Here is a 19,741-nt window from a genome sequence, read left to right on the forward strand (position 1 = left end):
GGGTTCCAATGTACAATTTCCTAAATTAGTATCCAGAGGGGGGAGCCAAATAAGAAATTATATTTAATTTTGTCACTAGTTTGAAATTGCTTCTGGATTTTGTGTTTGCGGTGAGAAAAAAAAGAAACTTTGATTCTGTTTTTGTAAATTAGACAGGTTTATTGTTATAGAAATGGCTTGTACATATTGTTGTGTAAAAGCAAAAAGTTGTTGTAATGTTGTTACCTTTCACTGTGCTAAAGAGAGTCGGAAGTTGTTGCCTTTGTTTTCCCTTCCATTACACTATACCAACTCTTTTTTACATCCTCTCTTCTTACTTTTCCATGTTTTTTTCCTTGTATTTTATACTTCAATAAACTAATAAAAAAGTTGAAGGTAAAAAAAAATTGGGGGGGTACCAAGGTACAATTTCCTAAACCAGTATCTAGAGTGGGGGACTGAAAACTCTGATAAGATTTCATGTAAAACTATCAAACCTTGTGAAGTTTAATCTCAGCAATTTTATTATCTTATTTTCGGGGAACTAAATGATATTGCATCACCAAACAGCTGCAAAAATAATAACTAGATAAATATTATTTTTTAATATTTTTTTTATTTTCAAACAAACACACAAAACATGTAACATAAAAACCTCTTCAACTGCATACAGTATGTCGATTGGTTACAAGGTCTTTCTGCGTCCTTTCCATAGTCATCATTTGAGCTTTATCAAAAATCACTTTTTGTCAATCAAATATCTTTGTATACATTATTATTATACTTCATTTTTTTGATTATCACTATTATTTCTGCATTTTAAACAAGGCATTCTAAATATGTATCCATTTATATTATAATGATTTATTATATCATCTTCAATATATCCAACCAAATAATTTTTATATCCTATTCTATGCTATTATTTTAGCATTGATAACATTCTCTAATAATTTTCAAGTCCATGGTTTTTCCATTATTAGTATCATCAATCTAATATACATGTATACAAATTGTTATAATTGTTAAATATATTAAATTTGAAGTAAATTTATATTATGGCTTTTGATTACATCATCCTGAAATCATCCAATGATATTACATCTTTATATTCTATTCTATATAGAATTATTTATCTTTTATAAAAAGGTTTTTCAACATCATCTCCATCATCCTCACTTACAGTTTGTATAAAATTTCATATTATCAATCTAGTATATGTAAATGTTTTATTATTATTATTGATCATTTATTTGACTATAGCTATTATTTCTTTGTCTTATACATAGTACTCAAAATTTAACTACATTTAACTAAATTTTATTGTGACATTTCATTTCATCATCCTGTATCCTTCCAGAAATAGTGCAATCCAATATCTCTTGCCATTTGTAGAATCTGTATTCTAAGTGTTTTCTTGATAAGTATTATGTGGACTTCTCTTGACAATTTGTTATTCATTGCATATCTTATAAAGATTTGAAACCCTCTATCTGTTCCTTTCATCAGCTTGACTTTTGTTATCGCTGGTGCTTCTGCCAAAATTACTCTCATTGTTTCTGCCAAATTTTCTCCCCTTTCTTCATCTATATTTTGACATCTGATAGAGTTCCAGTTCATCGATCTCTCCTTTTCATAATTCACACTTATCATTTCCCTCTATTCTCGATTTGCTGTCAGTGTCAACAATTTTCTTATCACTTTCATATGTCTCTCTGGTTTTTTTAACTCTGTCCTCAAATTTCATCGTTGTTTTATAAGTATTCTCAACTCTTCCCTCCGTACTTTCTGTATTTTGATCTATAATTTCAAGTCTCTTTTCAGTTCTCTCTGTGATTATTAAGACTTTTTGAATTTCTAGCATAATTCTTTGCAATGTTAGTCCCTTTTCTTCTTCATATTGAGCCGTTTTTCCAGGTTATAAACACTGCCACAAAAACATCCAAGGCTTTTACTAGGTTTCAAACAAATTCAGTAAAGTTTTTCAGGTCAAATCTTTCTCTTTCCTTCAAAGAAACACCTGTATAAACAAGACATTTTCCACTGACCCTTTCAGTAAACAAAGCCAATAGTTTTGTATTATCAGATGTTGCCAAGCCTCTAGCCTCTAGATGGCAGTGTTACATCCTTTCCCTCTGTTTTTGCCTCTCTTTTTAAGCTCCGAACTCCGGAAGAGAAGAAAAAAAAGTTTAAAGATTATGATCCTGCCGAGGCTTGCGAGGGAAGAAACTTTTAATCCACAAATACAAAAAATGGAAAAAGTATAGAGGAAGAAGGGGAAAAAAAAGGCCAGTCCAGTTTAAAAGTAAAAGGCATTTGTAAAAAGTCCATCCATAGAAAACAAACAAAGTTAAAGTGAAAAAGATAACACGATTGTTTTAAACCAGCGTTAATTCGCAGCTTGCTTCCTTCTGTCTTCAATTTTATTTTAACTCTAAGACTTTTGGGTTTTCTCTTCTCTAATAATAAGGATTTTTCTCACCATTTTGACACACTGTCTCTCCTATTCTGCTTCCGTTTCAGGGGTCTGTCCCAACCTTCTGCAGCCATTTTGGCTGCTTCTGTTGTAGCCAGCAAAAAGAGCTTTTTCCTGGATCAATCAGAGGCTTTGTGATGCCCCTGAGATCAGCAGGACCATTCCTTCAGAACGGTTTAAATCCAAAAGGATCGTCCAGCAACAGAGATATCGACAGCAATCCTATAGCCTCAAGATTGCATGTCGTGTCATAGCAACGTCAGGCCCCGCCTCTCAACTAGATAAATATTATTGTTGTTTTTATTTACCTCAAAAAAATCCTTTTTGACTGGCTATTCTGTATTCCTGGCTCTATAGATGTTAATGGCAACCATTCAAAAAATAAAATTTAAACCAAGAAATATCACTTCGTAATCATACACAATTTTATTGTTTTCTCAGAGAGAATCTTGGCTTTTACATATATACATAAATATGTAGATAATTTCCCTAATATAAATTTAGAACAATATTTGGTCTTATTTTGAAGCATATGATATATTTACTCATAATCCACCCTCATTTCATATGAAGTGAATTTAAAATGTTCATTTAAATATATGATTACTATAAAGACCACTTAAGTTTAACAAAAGTATTATCCAAACTTGCAATTTGGACTTACTTTTCAGTTCACAGAATCCAGTATGACTTATAGTTAAGCCTATGGTTTTTTAAAAAATATATATGTTAAAGGCTAGATGAATTTACTGTTATATAAATGTTTGTGAATTACATACTATATTATCAGGCAGGTTAATAGTGTTGTTTGAATATTACAACCTTATTTCTTGTTCTGGCTTTTAATTTGCATTTAAAAGTGTATTTTTTCATTGTTATTCATAATGCACATATCTAAACAAATTTTCACTAAATATGTTTTCTAAATGTACTTGTGATTGAATGATAATGACAAAAGATTTGGAAGGTCTGCCAGTCAGTCGTAATCAAGTTTCAATTGGTTCATTACCTACAGAGTGTAGATCAAGTCAGTGTGATGAAACTTCATAAAGATCAAATTGCTGAATGATTATTTTGCAGTTTTATTTGTGTAATTGCACATTCTTTTTCTGATTTTATAACACGTTTGCTCTTGTATTTTATATATTAATACATTTTATTATTGTAAAGAAAAATAGAAAATAATGTGAAAAAGCTAATGTTCTCACATACTATATGTGAAATAAAATTATATAAAAGTAAGAGATTATTCAGTTTGTTAATATAGCTGCTTTTTTATATGTTTTAATTAAAAGATTCCTGGAAATTTTATCCTACTGACTGTGACAGTAATTGGTATCCATATAATAATTACTGCTATAAACTTCATAAAGAAGAAAGGAACTGGAATGAAGCATTTTTCTCCTGCCAGGATGATAATAGCACACTCATTAGCATAACCTCTTTGGCTGATATAGAGATGCTTATTAACCTACTTGAATACGGTAAATTTTTATAATTAGTTGATACTGAACATTGTCTTACAATATAGGCAGTTTGCATTTTTAAAGCAGCTCTTAAGAGGGTTTTTGTTTTGTTTTAACTTGAACTACAATACTAGAATCTTGCTGAAGTTATTTTGGAACTTTTCTTCAAGGTTGAAAAGTTAATATCATTAGACAGCTTTGTAAAGTTCAGGAATAGCAGCCTTGTAAGTTGATGGGATCACAATGGAAAATTCCCAACTGCTCTACACCATCCCTGGCTCTCCAACTCTCAAAAGTAACAATAGGAAAAGACTTGATGTTGAGGAAGATGGCTTGAATTGTGGATGATAACTCCTTGAGAACATGATGCTCTTAGATCATGATCAGTTAAACTTCGAGTAACGGGTTGTGTAAAGTATTATCCATTATAAGATTAGTACCAAAATATAGAGCTGTCATTGAAAAGCCCCAGGACAACTGATGCACAATCATAACATTCCATTTATTTCTAGTGGACATATTAATATAACCAGCACCCTGGATATTTATTTTTAATGTATTACATTTACATCTCAGCTTGAATCACTTGCAAAGGTAAGGAAATTGTGGACCTCCAGATGTTGCAGAATCACAGCTTTCATAAGGACCAGTTAACATAACCAATAATGAGGGATACTGGGAACTGCAGATCAACATCTGGTGAAACACAGTTTATCAATCCTTAAGTTTTTTTGCAGTGTCATTTTTTGAAACAAGAGTAAGAAAAAATAATTTGATAGAAATGACCTCTAGTGAGTATAATAATGTCTCAATGGTTTTGATAGACTCAAAGCAAGGTGGGCTAGGTAGTTCATAAAATAATTACAAACCATGGTGTCTTTATGTTATTCAGAACAATGGTATAGGGTTTCCTGCCTGAGCAGGACTTTGGACTAGAAGACCTCCAAGGTCCTTTCCAACTGTTATTCTGGGTTTTTTTATTATTATTAATAGCTGCTATTAAAAAAACAACACTGAGAATATACTACAAAGCCCTTGTTTGCAATGGGCATTTTGGGGGCATATGTTTGCCGACTTTGGCCAGTGGAATGCTATTGAACTTTGACAAGATACAGGAGAACCCGTATAATGATGTGTAATCAAGAAAAATATTTACAATATCATGAATCTATAGGACAGAAGGGATGAACAACATATGGTCTCAGAGTCATTTTCAAATTCTCTTTTTGCAGTCTCATTTTTTTCCAGATTCAGCCATAGTGCTATCACCTACTATTGCTAAGCTTAGTTAAAGTGTGTACAGCTTTTTAAAAATATGCTATTAGTCAAACATTATCTTTATTATGTTACTATTTAACATCTACATGAAACCGCTGGGCGAGATCATTCGGAGGCACAGGATAAAATACCATCAATACACGGACGATACTCAGTTGTATCTGTCTGCCCCGTGCCAACTCAATGAAGCGGTGGACGTGATGAGCCGGGGCCTTGAAGCCATTATGGACTGGATGAGGGCTAACAAACTTGTGCTCAACCCGGAGAAGACCGAGTGGCTATTGTGTTTCCCTCCCAATAATTCGATCAGTGTTCCATCACTCAGGCTGGGGGGTCAAACTTTATACCCCTCAGAGAGGGTTCGCAACTTGGGAGTCCTCCTGGATCCACAGATGACTTTCGACCACCATCTGACGGCTGTGACCAGGGGGGCATTTGCCCAGGTTCGCCTGGTACGCCAGTTGCGACCCTACCTGAATCGGGAGGCCCTCACAACAGTCACTCGGGCCCTTGTGACCTCTAGGCTGGAATACTGCAACGTGCTCTACATGGGGCTGCCCTTGAAGAGCATCCGGCGACTTCAGCTAGTCCAGAATGCGGCCGCGCGAGTGATTGTGGGTGCACCTCGGTTCGCCCACATAACACCTATCCTCCGCGAGCTGCGCTGGCTACCTGTTGACCTCCGGGTGCGCTTCAAGGTGCTACTTGTCACTCATAAAGCCCTCCATGGTAGTGGATCTGCGTACTTGAGAGACCGCCTCCTGCCAATTACCTCCCTGCGACCAATTAGATCGCATAGATTAGGCCTCCTCCGAGTACCATCTGCCAGTCAGTGTCGACTGGCAACCACACGGAGGAGAGCCTTTTCAGTAGCAGCTCCGACCCTTTGGAACGATCTCCCCGTGGAGATTCGTACCCTCACCACCGTCCAGACCTTCCGCACAGCCCTCAAGACCTGGCTAGCCCGTCAGGCCTGGGGATAAAGATAATCTGTCCCCACCCGAATGATGAATGAATGTTGTTAATTATTTTACTTTTATGTATTATTTTGTGTCTATTGTCTGTACCCTCCCTTCCCCATTTTATGTAAGCCGCCCTGAGTCCCCTCAGGGAAAAGGGTGGCCTATAAATATTAATAAAATACAAAAAAAATACAAAAATACAAAATCTACTTTTTCAAAAAGCAGATTTGTATTAAGATGCACTTGTTTATCTTCTGTAGAAAATGTGACAGACACTTGGATCGGACTAAGCTGTAATAAGACTCCTGTTGAGTTTGAGTGGTCTGATGGATCTGCTGTAATCTTCACCTACTGGAATAAACAAGAACCAAATATTCTTCAGAAGAAAGGACAAATTTGCGTTTCGGCTCAGCAACATGTATGATTTTTTTTCTTTTTAAAATAATTCAGTGAACGAGTTTGGATGTCATGCATCTCGTGTTACATGTGTGTCTGTGTGCTACCTGTATTACAGAATATTGTGAGCCTTCTGTATTTGATGATATTCAATATAGCAATAGCACTTAGACTTATATACTACTTCACAGTGCTTTACATCCCTCTCTAAGTGGTTTACAGAGTCATCATATTGCCCCCAACAATGTGGGTCTTCATTTTACTCACCTTAGAAGAATGGAAGGCTGAGTCAATCCTGAACTGGTGAGAATCAAACTCCTGGCAGTGAGTTGAATTAGCCTGCAATACTGCATTTTAACCACTGCTCCACTGCGCCAGCACGACTCTCATAAAACAATTATTTTTGTGCATACAACAATTAATAACAAAACAGTATCTCTGCACAGCTATCTCACCTATCTGATCCATAACTATTAATATAGTCATCTTTTTCCATGCAGGGCAATCAATTTCTCATTTCACTGGTTTCTCCCTACTACAGTATATTATCTAAGGCCTTTGCATGTTCCATTTAACTGTACTTTTTCAGACTCATTATTTCAGGCACTTTTCTTTCACAGCCCTTCATTTGCTCGCATATTTGAATTTTTCCAAAGTAATTTGAAAAAATGCCAATGCTCATGTTTTTTTTTTCTGATTTGGGAGATATCTTGATAAATATTCTATGACATTACACAATAGTTCTATGAATTATTGAGAACAATATATGGCAGAAGTGCAAAGCAGTCAACAAATTTTAAATTAGATAAGCTACTGAAATATAATACATTTATATTTTAGTTTTTGGAGTTATTATTACACAAACTTTTACTTTAATAAAATTATAATACACTTAAAAGCTCTGTGAAACATAGCCCACATGCACTAAATAGTAGAAGACTGTAGAAGATATAAAGATATTAGTAATACCCTCATTCTTATGAGTATGAGTAAAGCACCTGAAATTTTTTTGTTTTAAATTTATTGGCCACACAAATAAGTAAGCCTTTCTGAAAAAAATAAGATACTTGAGCTATTTCAGTTGTTTTTCTGTTGTAATTCTATGCTCTTATTGTTTTTAACCAGGATGGACGCTGGAAAGTGAAAAATTGTAAAAGCAGATATTTTTATATTTGTAAAAGAAGAGGGAATATATACAATCACGTTTCTGAAGTGGAATCAGGCTGTCCAGAGGTAATATTTAAATATGTGTTCTACTATAGTTTGAAAAGAGTTAAAGCACCTTTTGAAATATCACACAACTTTTGTGTTTATAATATGTGCATATTGCATACAAAAGTAAATTTTACTGGGATCAGTAGAATGTATTCCCAAGATAAAAATTGTTTCTTTGTTGACATTAATCAATCTGCTTAATATAATCAACAATCTTTGTGCAAGGCATCTTTCTTGGAAGTTTTGTATTATAGAATAAAAACATATTACTGGGGGTGCAGGCTAACTTTTAGGAAGGGCTAAAACTTAACCAGTATGGCATGACATCCACTAAGAAAAGAATTAATTGATTTTATATTATATTATATTATATATTTTATATTATTCTTTGACTCAATTTCAAGGAATATATTATGGAGGAAATTTGAAAATTCCACAATAGATTGCTGGCTTCTTATGCTCATTATGAATCTATATGAAGGATCGTATGAAGGATCACTATACTCTCAGGGCCATCTAAAATGTGTGGTTTTTCCAAATCCAGGATGAAGCAGGGTTATATATTAAGCAGGAGTGGGCTTCAAAAATTGCAGCAACAAATTTGCTGCCCCATTGCTGGGTGGGCATGACCATGGTGGGCATGACCTTGTTAGCCTCCTGCACCACAGCAGGTGGGGGTATTTTATGCCCTCACCAGGCTCCAGAGGCTTTCCTAGAACCTCTGGGAGGGCGAAAACTGCTTTCCCCCAGACTCTGGAGGCCTTCTGGAGGCCAGAAACAGGCCCATTTCCGGAATTTCTGTTAGGTCCGTTTTTCACTCTCCACAGGCTCCGGAGGCTTTCCTCGAGCCTCAGGGAGGGCGAATACTGCTTCCCTGGAGGCTGGAAACAGGCCCATTTCTGAACTTCCAGAACTTCTGGTAGGCCTGTTTTTTCCCCTCACCGAGCCTCTGTGCAGACCCTGTACTTACCTGGCATGATGAACGGGCCACGAGGAGATTCCTGCAAGGGGTGGGAAGGGCCAGCCAGGAGTGGGATTTGCGGGTTTGCCGAACCGCTCAGAATGTTCGCTAGAGCTTCGCCCAAACCCTTGCGAACCCCCAGCAGCCCACCCCTGATATTAAGGCTCTCTCTCTCTTTAATTTCTATATTAATTTGTTGATTGAAACAATTTATGACCCTAGTTTGTGTCCTCCAGTTATGCCCCATGGAAAGGTTACCTCTTTTGTTGTATGCTGATATTTACTGTAGAGCTGAAAAGTCCTTCAGGCATTTGCCTCTTACTACTTTGAAGAATAATGTATCAACAACATTTATTCTAAGTTCAAAAGCCAGGGTTTTTTTTTCTAAATGTTTAACAAAACATAGCTGGCAGATTGATAGATGTTAAGACAGATGCAAGTTAAATATACAGCTGTGTTGGTGTTGCTTTCTGGTAGCCTTGATTAAGTATATTAGAGACTCGTTCAGAAATGTATGGCTGCAATTTTCAGGTGGGTTTTTTTTACCAATGGGGATTTACATATTACCTCTACAATTTGAGCCTTCCAGGGCAAGGCAGTCATAAAGCTGCTTTATGAAAGACAGACTTGTTGGATAAAGCTTGTTTCATGCTGGAAGCAAAGTTATATTTGTGGTCTTTTATTGTGTACCTAGCGCTGTCTGACACGTGGAGGCAGAATCTATTGCAATGGAAGCACAAATGGGGATCAACAAAATCAGTTTCTGGCTTCAAATATCTTCCCCCAGGGCCTGACATCCTTGATTCTAATGGATGTCTTTTACTCAAGTTGGAAAAAAACTTTTAAGACAAAACTACACAGCAGTTGTCTGTCTGCCTTAGTCTTGCAAGCCTTGGATTTCTCCCAAAATAAAGAGGCCATAAGAGAGAAACTGGTGAATATTGATGTATAAGCAATCTCTCTTTGCTTTGAGAAAGAAAATTTAACCAAAACTTTTTTTCCAAACTAAGTATCTTTCTTTTCACCTTAGCTCATTTCAATGCTCTATCTTTAGCTTCATTGGAAATAAGATTCTGCCAAATTTCCGTTGAGGAAAGGTTTTGCCCTTGTAATTTTTGGTAACAATTGAAACTATGGTTCATATCCAATTATTGTGTCATTTTAAAATAACATTCATCACTTTTAAATAGCCTTGATTTTAAGTATGTTTTCTTGTATATTAAGGGTACACTATTTATATCTCAATTCTCATTAATTATAATAATGATGTTCTTTTTATAATTGAGAAATTCTTCCTTAGAACTTGTGCTACTAGAAAGCAAATGATATAACTGGCAGGTATTTTTATTTTATTCTGCTATTAGCTGATAACCTGGGTATTTATTTATCCCAATCCTGTATTAGACATGAAAAGGAATGAATTATAACTGGCAGCGTAAGTGCGAAATGGGCTGTCGTCCTTCCTTCCATTACTGTCGTCACAATTCCTGAAGAGGCGATGGCAAGAGCAACTTCTCCCTGTGCCCTGATTTTGGCAACAATTAAATTAGTTTAAAATGTTTTTCCTGTGCTCCCAGAAGCATCAAGAAAAATGATACCACCGTGTTGAAAATGTCTAGACCAAATGTAATTTCTAATGTTGGATTTCCCCCCTTACAAGCGGGAGCCCCCTTGTGGAGTACTGGGAAACCATTACCATGGCAACTCCATTGCACTGTACAGTAGAATCCATTTTAAGGCACAACAGGCTGTATCTTAATAGAACACATACCCCAAGGGGTGTTAGGGGTGTCTTACCCCACAGTATTTGTTTCCAGAGAGTAAGTCATCTGTGTACCAAATTTGGTTGAAATTGCTTGAGGCATTCCAGAGTTATGCTGGATTGTACACACACACTTACACATACACACAGCCTAGTTCTAGAGAATGTCAGTATACAAAGTGTTTATTTCTTTGATATGGTGAATTAACTTTTTCACTGTTGCATTTACATTCCATTCATGATTGAGGATGCTGCTGTTTTTTTTGTTTTTGTTTTTTTTTTGAAAGAAAAATTATATGATTGCTATTTTCTAAACCACTGAGCTTGACATATTAAGCTAAGTAGTAGTAATACACAGTCTGCTAAAATTATGTCCTTCAGTGTGCCTGGTACAATATTGAACAACCCAAATAATCACTATAGAATAAATTTAAATAATATCTGTGACAATAATTGACCATAACTATATCACCACATATATTTCTCAACATATTTTCAGTCAGTATCACTTGGCCAACATTGAGCAGTGTGGTGCCCTAGAGGTTGATCTCTCACCTCACAATCAGGAGACTATGAGTTTGATCCTAGGTAGCGGCAGTTACAGTATTTATCTCTAGGGATACAATGAGTACTTACCACATTTTTCGGAGTATAAGACACACCGGAGTATAAGACGCACCAAGGTATTGAAGAGACATTCTTTTTTTTTAAAGTAGGTAGGTAGATAGAGGGATAACAGGGAGAGAATGAGAGAAATACAGTAGGTTGGTAGGGAGAGAGAGGGTAGGTAGGAGATAAAGGGAGAGAGAGAGAGAGAGAAATAGAGAGAAATAGAGAGAGATAGAGAGTGTAGGTAGGTAGATAGGTAGAGGGATAGAGAGAAAGAGAGAGAAATACAGTAGATAGATAGGGAGAGAGAGTAGGTAAGTTGGTAGGTAGACGAAAGAGAGAAATAGAGAGAGAGAAATACAGTAGATAGGTAGGGAGAGAGAGTAGTTAGGTACATAAAGGAATAGAGAAAGAGAGATACAGTAGATAGGGAGGGAGAGAGTAGGTAGGTAGATAAAGGGATAGAGCAAGAGAGAAATAGAGAACGATAGAGAAATACAGTAGGGAGGTAGGAGAGAGAGAAATAAAGATAGAGAGAAATACAGATAGGTAGGTGTTTCTGCAGGCACAGCACTTGATCAATGTAATTCTCATCAATCAGTTAAAAACTTTCCAAAAGGAAAAAAAAAGTGTTTCCACTCTGCAAACCTCCCAAAAACAGCTCATTTTTTGTCAGAAAAGTTGCATGCATAGCCTTATGGAGGCTTATAGAAAGCTGCTGGGGGGAGGGGGGATGGCGTCTTTTTTGCTCCTTTCTGCCCTTCCCAGCCCCCAGCTCTCTGAAAGCCTCCATAAGAGTATGCACTTGATGAAGGGGCGGGGTTTTGGGAGGCAAAAAAAATGCTGTATTCGGAGTATAAGACGCACTCAGATTTTCAGCCTCTTTTTTAAGGAAAAAAGGTGTGTCTTATACTCTGAAAAATATGGTATCTGCTGCAAACTCCTCATAGGCATCAGAAAGAGTATGCAGCCAGTAAAGGCTCAAGCTCCATTCAGTCGCCCTGACTCCACCCCGATCCAAGAGATTATAGGGTCATTTTTAAAAAAACCAAACATTTGTCCAACATTGATTTATTAGTTCAAGCCTCTTATTAAATGTTGAATTACTGCTACAAAAAAGTCTCTAACCAATGTAAAAAAGTGGGCTCAATTCAGAGGTGATGTTCACCAGGTTCTGGCCAGTTCTGGAAAACCAGTAGCAGAAATTTTGAGTAGTTCGTAGAACCGGGAAATACCACCTCCCACTGGCCCCACCCCATCTATTCTCCGCCTCCCGAGTCCCAGCTGATCAGGAGGAAATGAGGATTTTGCAGTAACCTTCCTCTGGAGTGGGATGGGACTGGAGATTTTACAGAATCCTTCCCCTGCCAAGCCACCAAGCCATGCCATGCCCACCAAGCCATGCCCACAGAACCCATAGGGGGAAAAAATGAATTCCACCACTGGCTCAATTGAACACTCCAAAACCAGGAGTTCCTTGGGAAGTGAGTTGGGAAGCATATAAATTTAATAAACAAACAAGTGAAACCAATTCTATTTTATTCCCAGCTGAACATTTTGTGCTGTTTTGTGGCACAACCATGTGTTTTGAGCTCCATGCCCATGAATGGTGGAATTCTTTACAAACCAATTGCTCCTCATTATGTCTAAGGAGATTCTCAGTCATCCAGCTCATGGTTGTCCCAAAGGTATTTTTTCAAGAGGCAACTGGGCTTTCTGGTTTTTCTTTTTCTTTGAAGACATTTTGCTTCTCATCCAAGAAGCTTCTTCAGCTCTGACCGGATAGTAGGGAATAGAAATATTTATACTCCTTACAGACAGCTGGTCATTTCTATTCTTTTAGTAAGTCATTAAGATCACCTGGAGGTTTATCTGTGTCATCAGGATCATCTGAGTGGTGTAAATGGCTGTGAAGCCTTTTTGGAACAGTTGAAAACACTATATTGTAGTGTTTCCCTCCCCCTCTGTTGTATCCCTCCCCCTCTGTTGAGAGAGGTCTGTTCAATTTTGACATACATGGTCTCTTTGACCTCTCTTTCAAACCAACGGGACTCTCTGTCCAAAATGTGGACTTTGCTGTCTTCAAAAGAGTGCCCTTTGTCTTTTAAATGCAAATGGACTGCTGAATCTAGTCCTGATGGGTTTGTTCTCCTATGTTGTGCCATGCATTTATGAAATGGCTGTTTTATTTCCCCAGTGTACAGATCTGCACATGCCTTATTCTTTTTAGTTTTTTCTCAGAGTCATTTTGGGACAGGTCTGAATTGTAGAAAAAGGGTGAACTGCATTTCACTAATAAAAGAGGCAGAATGCGTCTTCCCAAGGAGTCTGTGGGCTATGCCATTTCTATTTCATAAAATGAGACGGATGTTGTATATCAAATTTCAAGAGTTCCTTCTACTTTAATGTTAACAGCCAATTGGCTGACAGTTTAATTTTGATTTCAAACACCAATCATTGGGTTTAGATACCCTTACATTAATTGCCGATGATGAAAGTCAATCCTTCCTTGATAATATGCGGTTGTTTTCATTTGCTCTTGACTTCAAAGAATTGCCAGGCTTTATTTGTCTTTACAACACTTCTGATGAATTGATGATCCCGTATCTTTCTTAGATATTGCAAGCAAAGGGCTTATTGCTCAGCTGGCCATATGCCATGTGATTTTATTACTAATTCAACAACTCCTCTTTTTTATCCTTCTAATCTATAAACTGCTAACAGAGAGCAATTTTTTTGTTACTGAGGTCAAATTCCTTAAGCTAGCTGTCTAAACACTACAACAGTGACGATCAACCCATTCCCCCAAGCCTTATTTTGGAATTATATCATGAAGCTGTCATTTTCCTGACAAAGAAGAAAAGAAGAAATGTTGCTTACAAACCTAACAAAATTGGGTTAAATGGAAGGTCACCATATTTATATAGCATCATTTGAAATGCCAGTATTTCAAGTAGCGCAGCCTCCAAGCAGCTAAGTCCATCAACATCCACAGATCTTAGTTAATTAAACAGAGAATAATGAAATAACTTGGTTATGATTTACATGCTTTGCTGTTCTGAATCTGAAGGATATACATGCTGTTGCTCTGAATCTGAAACACAAAGCATCTTAAACTGGAAGAAAAATCTCTACACAAGCATTATGACCAAATGCTAGATTACATCTATAACAATGAGGAAATGTTTATATGAATTCTTCATCGTTTTTACCCTGATTTACTTTTGTTCTATGAAATAGAACTGTAGCTTTTAACTCAACCTCTAAAAATCCTCCTTCAGCATGGCATGCTCCATTTAAATCATTCCAAATCTTATTTCAATGTGTTGCTGACTGCCAAAATTGCATAATTGTTGCATCTTAAATTAAATGTTCATTTAAACTTTGTTAGTCCAGTTTTCCAGTTAGCCTCCTTGCCTTAGGGGTGTTTTTCTGTTTTTTATTGATGCTGTTTTATGTCTCCACTATAGCTTTTCTTCTGATGACCATATTTGGGCAAGTGAAGGTTCATTCTTAATCATCAATATCAAATAATAAATTCGTCAATTGGTTTATAGAAATAGCCTAATAAAAACAGCACTTAAAACATAGAAAAGCCAATAGCGAACACATGTAAAGACACAAAACCAACACTACAGATTCTAGTATAGTGTAACCCAGAAATACTGTATCCTCAAAGCTACAAAATTAAAAAAATGTATTCCTTCTTTGTTTTATTTTTTTTTCCTTTTTATTATTATAAATCTTGATACATAGTATTATTTCAATACAGAAATGTATATGATATGATTAAAGATAACATCCTAATTATTTAGATAGCTTAAAGTATTGAAAATGGAGAAAAGAAAGAAAAATTCTATCAATATTAATTACAATTTAGGATATCAGTATTACCGACATAAAATTATTTTGCTTTTTCTTCCATAGTTAAATATAACATTAATAATGTTCTAATCAAAATACAAAATGAAATGGGATATTGGATCAATATAAAATTCAGGTTCAGATTAATAGATACTATATGGGTAATAAATGGATAATAGAAAACCATATTCAATTTCCAGACAAGGGTATGGTTCTTCTTCATCTTTAATTTTTTTTAAAAAGTAAAACTTTTAAGTAAGTAAATATTTTCTGGAGACACCTTTCTATTTAATTGATTATTTTTGCACAAATATGTTTATTCAAAACACTAAACATCAGTTGAATAAAAGTATCCAAGAAAGGCATGATAACCTATATAGTTCATCTTCTACCTATAATATAAGGAACATGAATGTTATCTCATGATGAATGAGCATATGTAAATTCAGGTTTCCATATTTATAAAATCCTTCTGGACAGAACTTTACAACAGAATGTTGCATCATGTTTAACATTTATGTTTAGAATTAACTTTTATGCAACTGTCAGCACAAACAAAGATACACATGTTTTCTCATCTCAAAGTGAGTGAGAATGTTTCTTCTAGCTCAATTGAATGATTCTTTCCAAATCTTAAGCTACAAGTAAGTGTCCCCAATTCTCATTCTCCAGATACCTAGAAACCTTTATGCCATATATAGTATTCTAGGTGGGATTCAAAAATTTTACTACCGGTTCTGTGGACATGGCTTGGCGTGGCGTGGCGTGGCTTGGCTTGGTGGGCATGGTGTGGCTTGGTAGGCATGGGTTGGTGGGCGTGGCAAGGGAAGGATACTGTAAAATCTTCATTCCCACTCCACTCCATGGAAAGGATGCTGCAAAATCCCCATTCCCTCCTGATCAGCTGGGACTTGGGAGGCAGAGAATAGATGGGAAAAGGGCCCGTGAGAGGTGGTATTTACTGATTCTCAGGACTACTTAAAATTTCTGCTACCGGTTCTCCAGAACTGGTCAGAACCTGCTGAATACCACCTGTGTTATGGTAGTACATATCATAGTACATATTACATAGTGGCATTAAAGACCCTGAAAGAATTTGTACAAATAGGCTAAGGCAGGGCTGTCATACTCCTGGCCTGCAGGCTGGATGCATCATGTGCTAGCCACACCCAGTTTAGTGATGGGGAAAATCCTGATATGTCACGTAACACCGCCTTAACGATGCAAGTTTGAATCCCTGGACTAAGGCATCAATCTACCAGTGTGGGTAGATTCACTTCAGAAGCAGGTCACTATTGGCTGATTTAAAACATCCAGATATTATTATAATTTTTAACATAACAAAAATATGCTCATTTTTTCTTGTCCAAATACGTGTTGAAAATACAAAGCCCATGGGTACTAATTATATATTGCCTAATGAAGAATTCTGGAGACCTTAATAATTTTCATTCTTTGTTAGCCACAAATATGCAACTATGCATCCCCCCCAAAAAAAAGATCAATGTGGTTATAATTGCTTTTTAGTAACACATTCTCATTTGTGATATATATTTATGTAATAATATTTTGACTGGCATATGTAAAGCTTGATAGCCTTCCCAGAGTGTTAAACTATTATATATCTCTATAATTAATTAAATAAAATGTAAAAAATATTGTGGTGGGTTGATTTAGAAAAATTACAATTAAGTTTTAGGTTCATTCAAACATTTAAAATAGTTGAGAAATACTTTACCACTTACCAAAGCATAAAATAAGATACCAAATTTTCTTGTTACTGAATTAGCATGATTTATTTCACTTGATCCTCCCAACCATGATCATATCACCTGCTTCTATATTTATAGCAGATATGAATCAATAAATTAACAGCATTAATCAATTTATTATTATTTTGTAATTTTTTTCTGCATTAATCTGTGGAGGGAAGGATGATTGTTTCCTTTTAAAATTAAAATTTATCATTGATTCTCTGAAAGGTTTTGGTACCATACAAATTAAATCAGTAAGATTGTCAATGGAATAAAATATTCACGGTTCAGTGGTCTCAACACTCTGATCCTATGTATTGATTTATCACTTTCTTGACTGAACAGAGCATCCAAAATGTGCCTCAGTGATGAATGTGCATGGAAGCCATCTCTTTAAAATTGCCTATTTTATCTTCTGAACATATAGAGGTAGAAATTATAGAGACCTCGTATTCCTACCTACTAAGCTTTCCATAAAATAGGCTAAAACATTTTGACTCTATTTTTCCCACTGCAGTCACTGTATCACTATAGATGGCCTACTGTGTTTTTTTCAGAAAATCCAGAGATTCTTCTCTTCGATCTTAATCAATGATTAATCAATGGGCAGAATGGAAACAAAAATTGCATATATCAGACCCTCTGTTGCCCAATCATTCTGCTGTTGCCTATTTCACCAGCGACTGAACTGATATAGAAATGACCATGGAGAAGATTTGCAGGGTCCATTTGTAAAACATGAGCTCAGGCCAGGAAAACAAGAAAGTGTAAGAAGTAAGCTTAACATTGTCTGCCTTGAGTCCCTAGTACAGGAGTGTCAAACTCACGTCGTCACGGTGGTGTCAGGTGACGTATTGGGACATTTTTCCCCCTTCGCTAAACTGGGTATGGGCATAGCCCATGGCCAGGAGTTTGGCAGCCCTGCTCTAGTGTAAGAGGACTGAAGGGTAAATGATGTCAAGCTTTCAAGACATGAATATATCCATGATGGCGAACCTATGGCACATGTGTCAAAGGTGGCAAGCAGAGCCCTCTCTGTGGCCACGCATGTCATCACCAGCTGCTCTTCTGGTTTCCGGCACAGCCAGTTGGTCTTTGCAGGTGCCGGAGCACCTGAAAATGGCCCCAAAACAACCAAAAACAGGCTGTTTTTCAGGCCATTTTCAGGCTGTTTTCAGGTTTGAAAAACGGCCAAAAAACAGATATGCGCACCGGCCAGCTGTTCTTCGGGTTTCTGGTGCATTCCAGTTTGGACATTCAGTGCCCAAAAGGTTTGCCATCACTTCCTATATCAATAGTATAGTTCTAGTATTTCTTATTGTGTCTGTTTCCTTATCAGGCTTACCTCAAAGGTTTAAAAACTAGGCATACAAAGCATAGGAACTAGAACTGAGCTACGTTCCTTCCCTGAACATTTTCTCTGATAGAAGCTTCCTGATTTAATCTCTGCATGACATTTAAATTTTATTTACAGATAGAGAAATGGAGGAATAATACACTAAAGTATACATAACAGTAATTAATATTTACTTTACATTTATGTTTGAAGGGATGGGAAAGACATGGTGGATATTGCTACAAGATTGATACAATCCCTCGAAGCTTTGAACATGCATCCAGTGGCTATTACTGTCCTTCACTTGCAAAAATAACAAGCAGGTAGCTCAATTTACTCAACAATGGAGACTTTCCTGTGGCATTGAAACAGAGGTGGAATAATTATTTTACAGGCTAAGAGTAACTGAAAGCAAATACTCAATTTGCCATTATTTGATTCAAGATGGAATTGGATGGAATTGGATAGAAATCACTTCATCTGGATTGTTCAATGACAAGCAATTATTCATCCATGAAAGAATTCTGTTGTCTTATTTCTTAGAATTCTGATTTTCAAAATCTTCATTATGTGAAATAGCTCAATGTTTGCTAACAATCCTAACAAATATATCCTTATTCTCTCCTATTGCGGCTATTTTATGCAAGTTGTTTACATTGTTAAATTGTGTATGAACAACTAGCTTTAAGCAATAAGAAAGAATATTCATTTTTTTTTAACAGGAGAATATTTCTTACCTTAGATGTAATTCAGTTATATGACTTCTCTTGAGGCAGGGGAAATAAAATTGTTTATTCACTTATATATCAAAGAAATAATCCATTTGATTAGTCATCTATACTAAAAAGGGGGTCTTCTGAACTGAATTAATTTTGTATTGTATTGAAAATTGAGTTGCTTGCTTTTATATGTGGTTAGCAATTTTGGGATTATATAGAGGTATGTAAAGCACATCTACCAGTAGATGTTTAAGTTGGTGGGTTTTTTTGTAACTTCAGTCATTCATTTTTTGCTGTTGTGATTGTCAGGCATAAAAGACTCAATCTGGATCAGAATTGTAGGGCTGGACAAGTGTGAAACACCCCTGTGCCCCCTCCAGTCATACCCTTTGCAATTATCTAGAGTACACTCCAGTCATACCCTTTGCAATTATCTAGAGTAGAACTAGGTACAAAAAAAATGATTAGCTATATATTTTAAAGTGGAAGAATAACACACTAACCATGCTATTTAGAACTTTGGGGGATTACTACTATATATATATATGAGTAATAAGTAAGTCATTTAGGCTTTATGATTCAAAGCCTCATATTACAATTAAAGTGTCAAAATAAGCAAGTGAAGCCATACTGTAGTAGGCTAATTGGCATTTGAGATTATTTTCCAAAATACATTTAGAAAGCCTGTGCCATGTAGAAGTTAGTTGACTTTCCTTACAGCAGCAGACTGAATAGGTCTTTTCCAATCTAGTAGCCATCCCTGGAGTAACTAGAAACATGTTTTATTTCAGCAGCATGGCTCTTGAGTACTTAATGCTGTTTAAAGTCATATTTTTGCATCTGGAATATCTTGTGCCTATGGAATTTAGTTTCTTTCAGTACATTGCTGTTAGGAAAGATTGTTCCATTAAGCGCTATTCTTTTCTATTGCTGGAAAATATGACAAAAGCTACTTCTTAAATTA

General features: G+C 36.1%; 1 protein-coding gene across 1 annotated transcript in view; it reads left to right on the forward strand.

Annotated features, from left to right (window-relative positions):
* The window catches only part of PLA2R1 (phospholipase A2 receptor 1), a 77,029-nt gene that overhangs the window by 12,291 nt on the left and 44,997 nt on the right, over positions 1-19,741 (forward strand). Inside the window, exons 7-10 of the mRNA XM_087709905.1 lie at positions 3,751-3,939; positions 6,422-6,579; positions 7,683-7,790; positions 18,272-18,381. Of these exons, the coding sequence (XP_087566031.1) occupies positions 3,751-3,939; positions 6,422-6,579; positions 7,683-7,790; positions 18,272-18,381 (565 nt within the window). The remainder of the gene's footprint in view (positions 1-3,750; positions 3,940-6,421; positions 6,580-7,682; positions 7,791-18,271; positions 18,382-19,741) is intronic.

Source organism: Thamnophis sirtalis, unplaced genomic scaffold (genome assembly GCF_051295495.1).
Source record: "Thamnophis sirtalis isolate CommonGarterSnake01/CBP01778 unplaced genomic scaffold, rThaSir2_p1.2 scaffold_1, whole genome shotgun sequence".
In the NCBI taxonomy this organism is placed as follows: domain Eukaryota; kingdom Metazoa; phylum Chordata; class Lepidosauria; order Squamata; family Natricidae; genus Thamnophis; species Thamnophis sirtalis.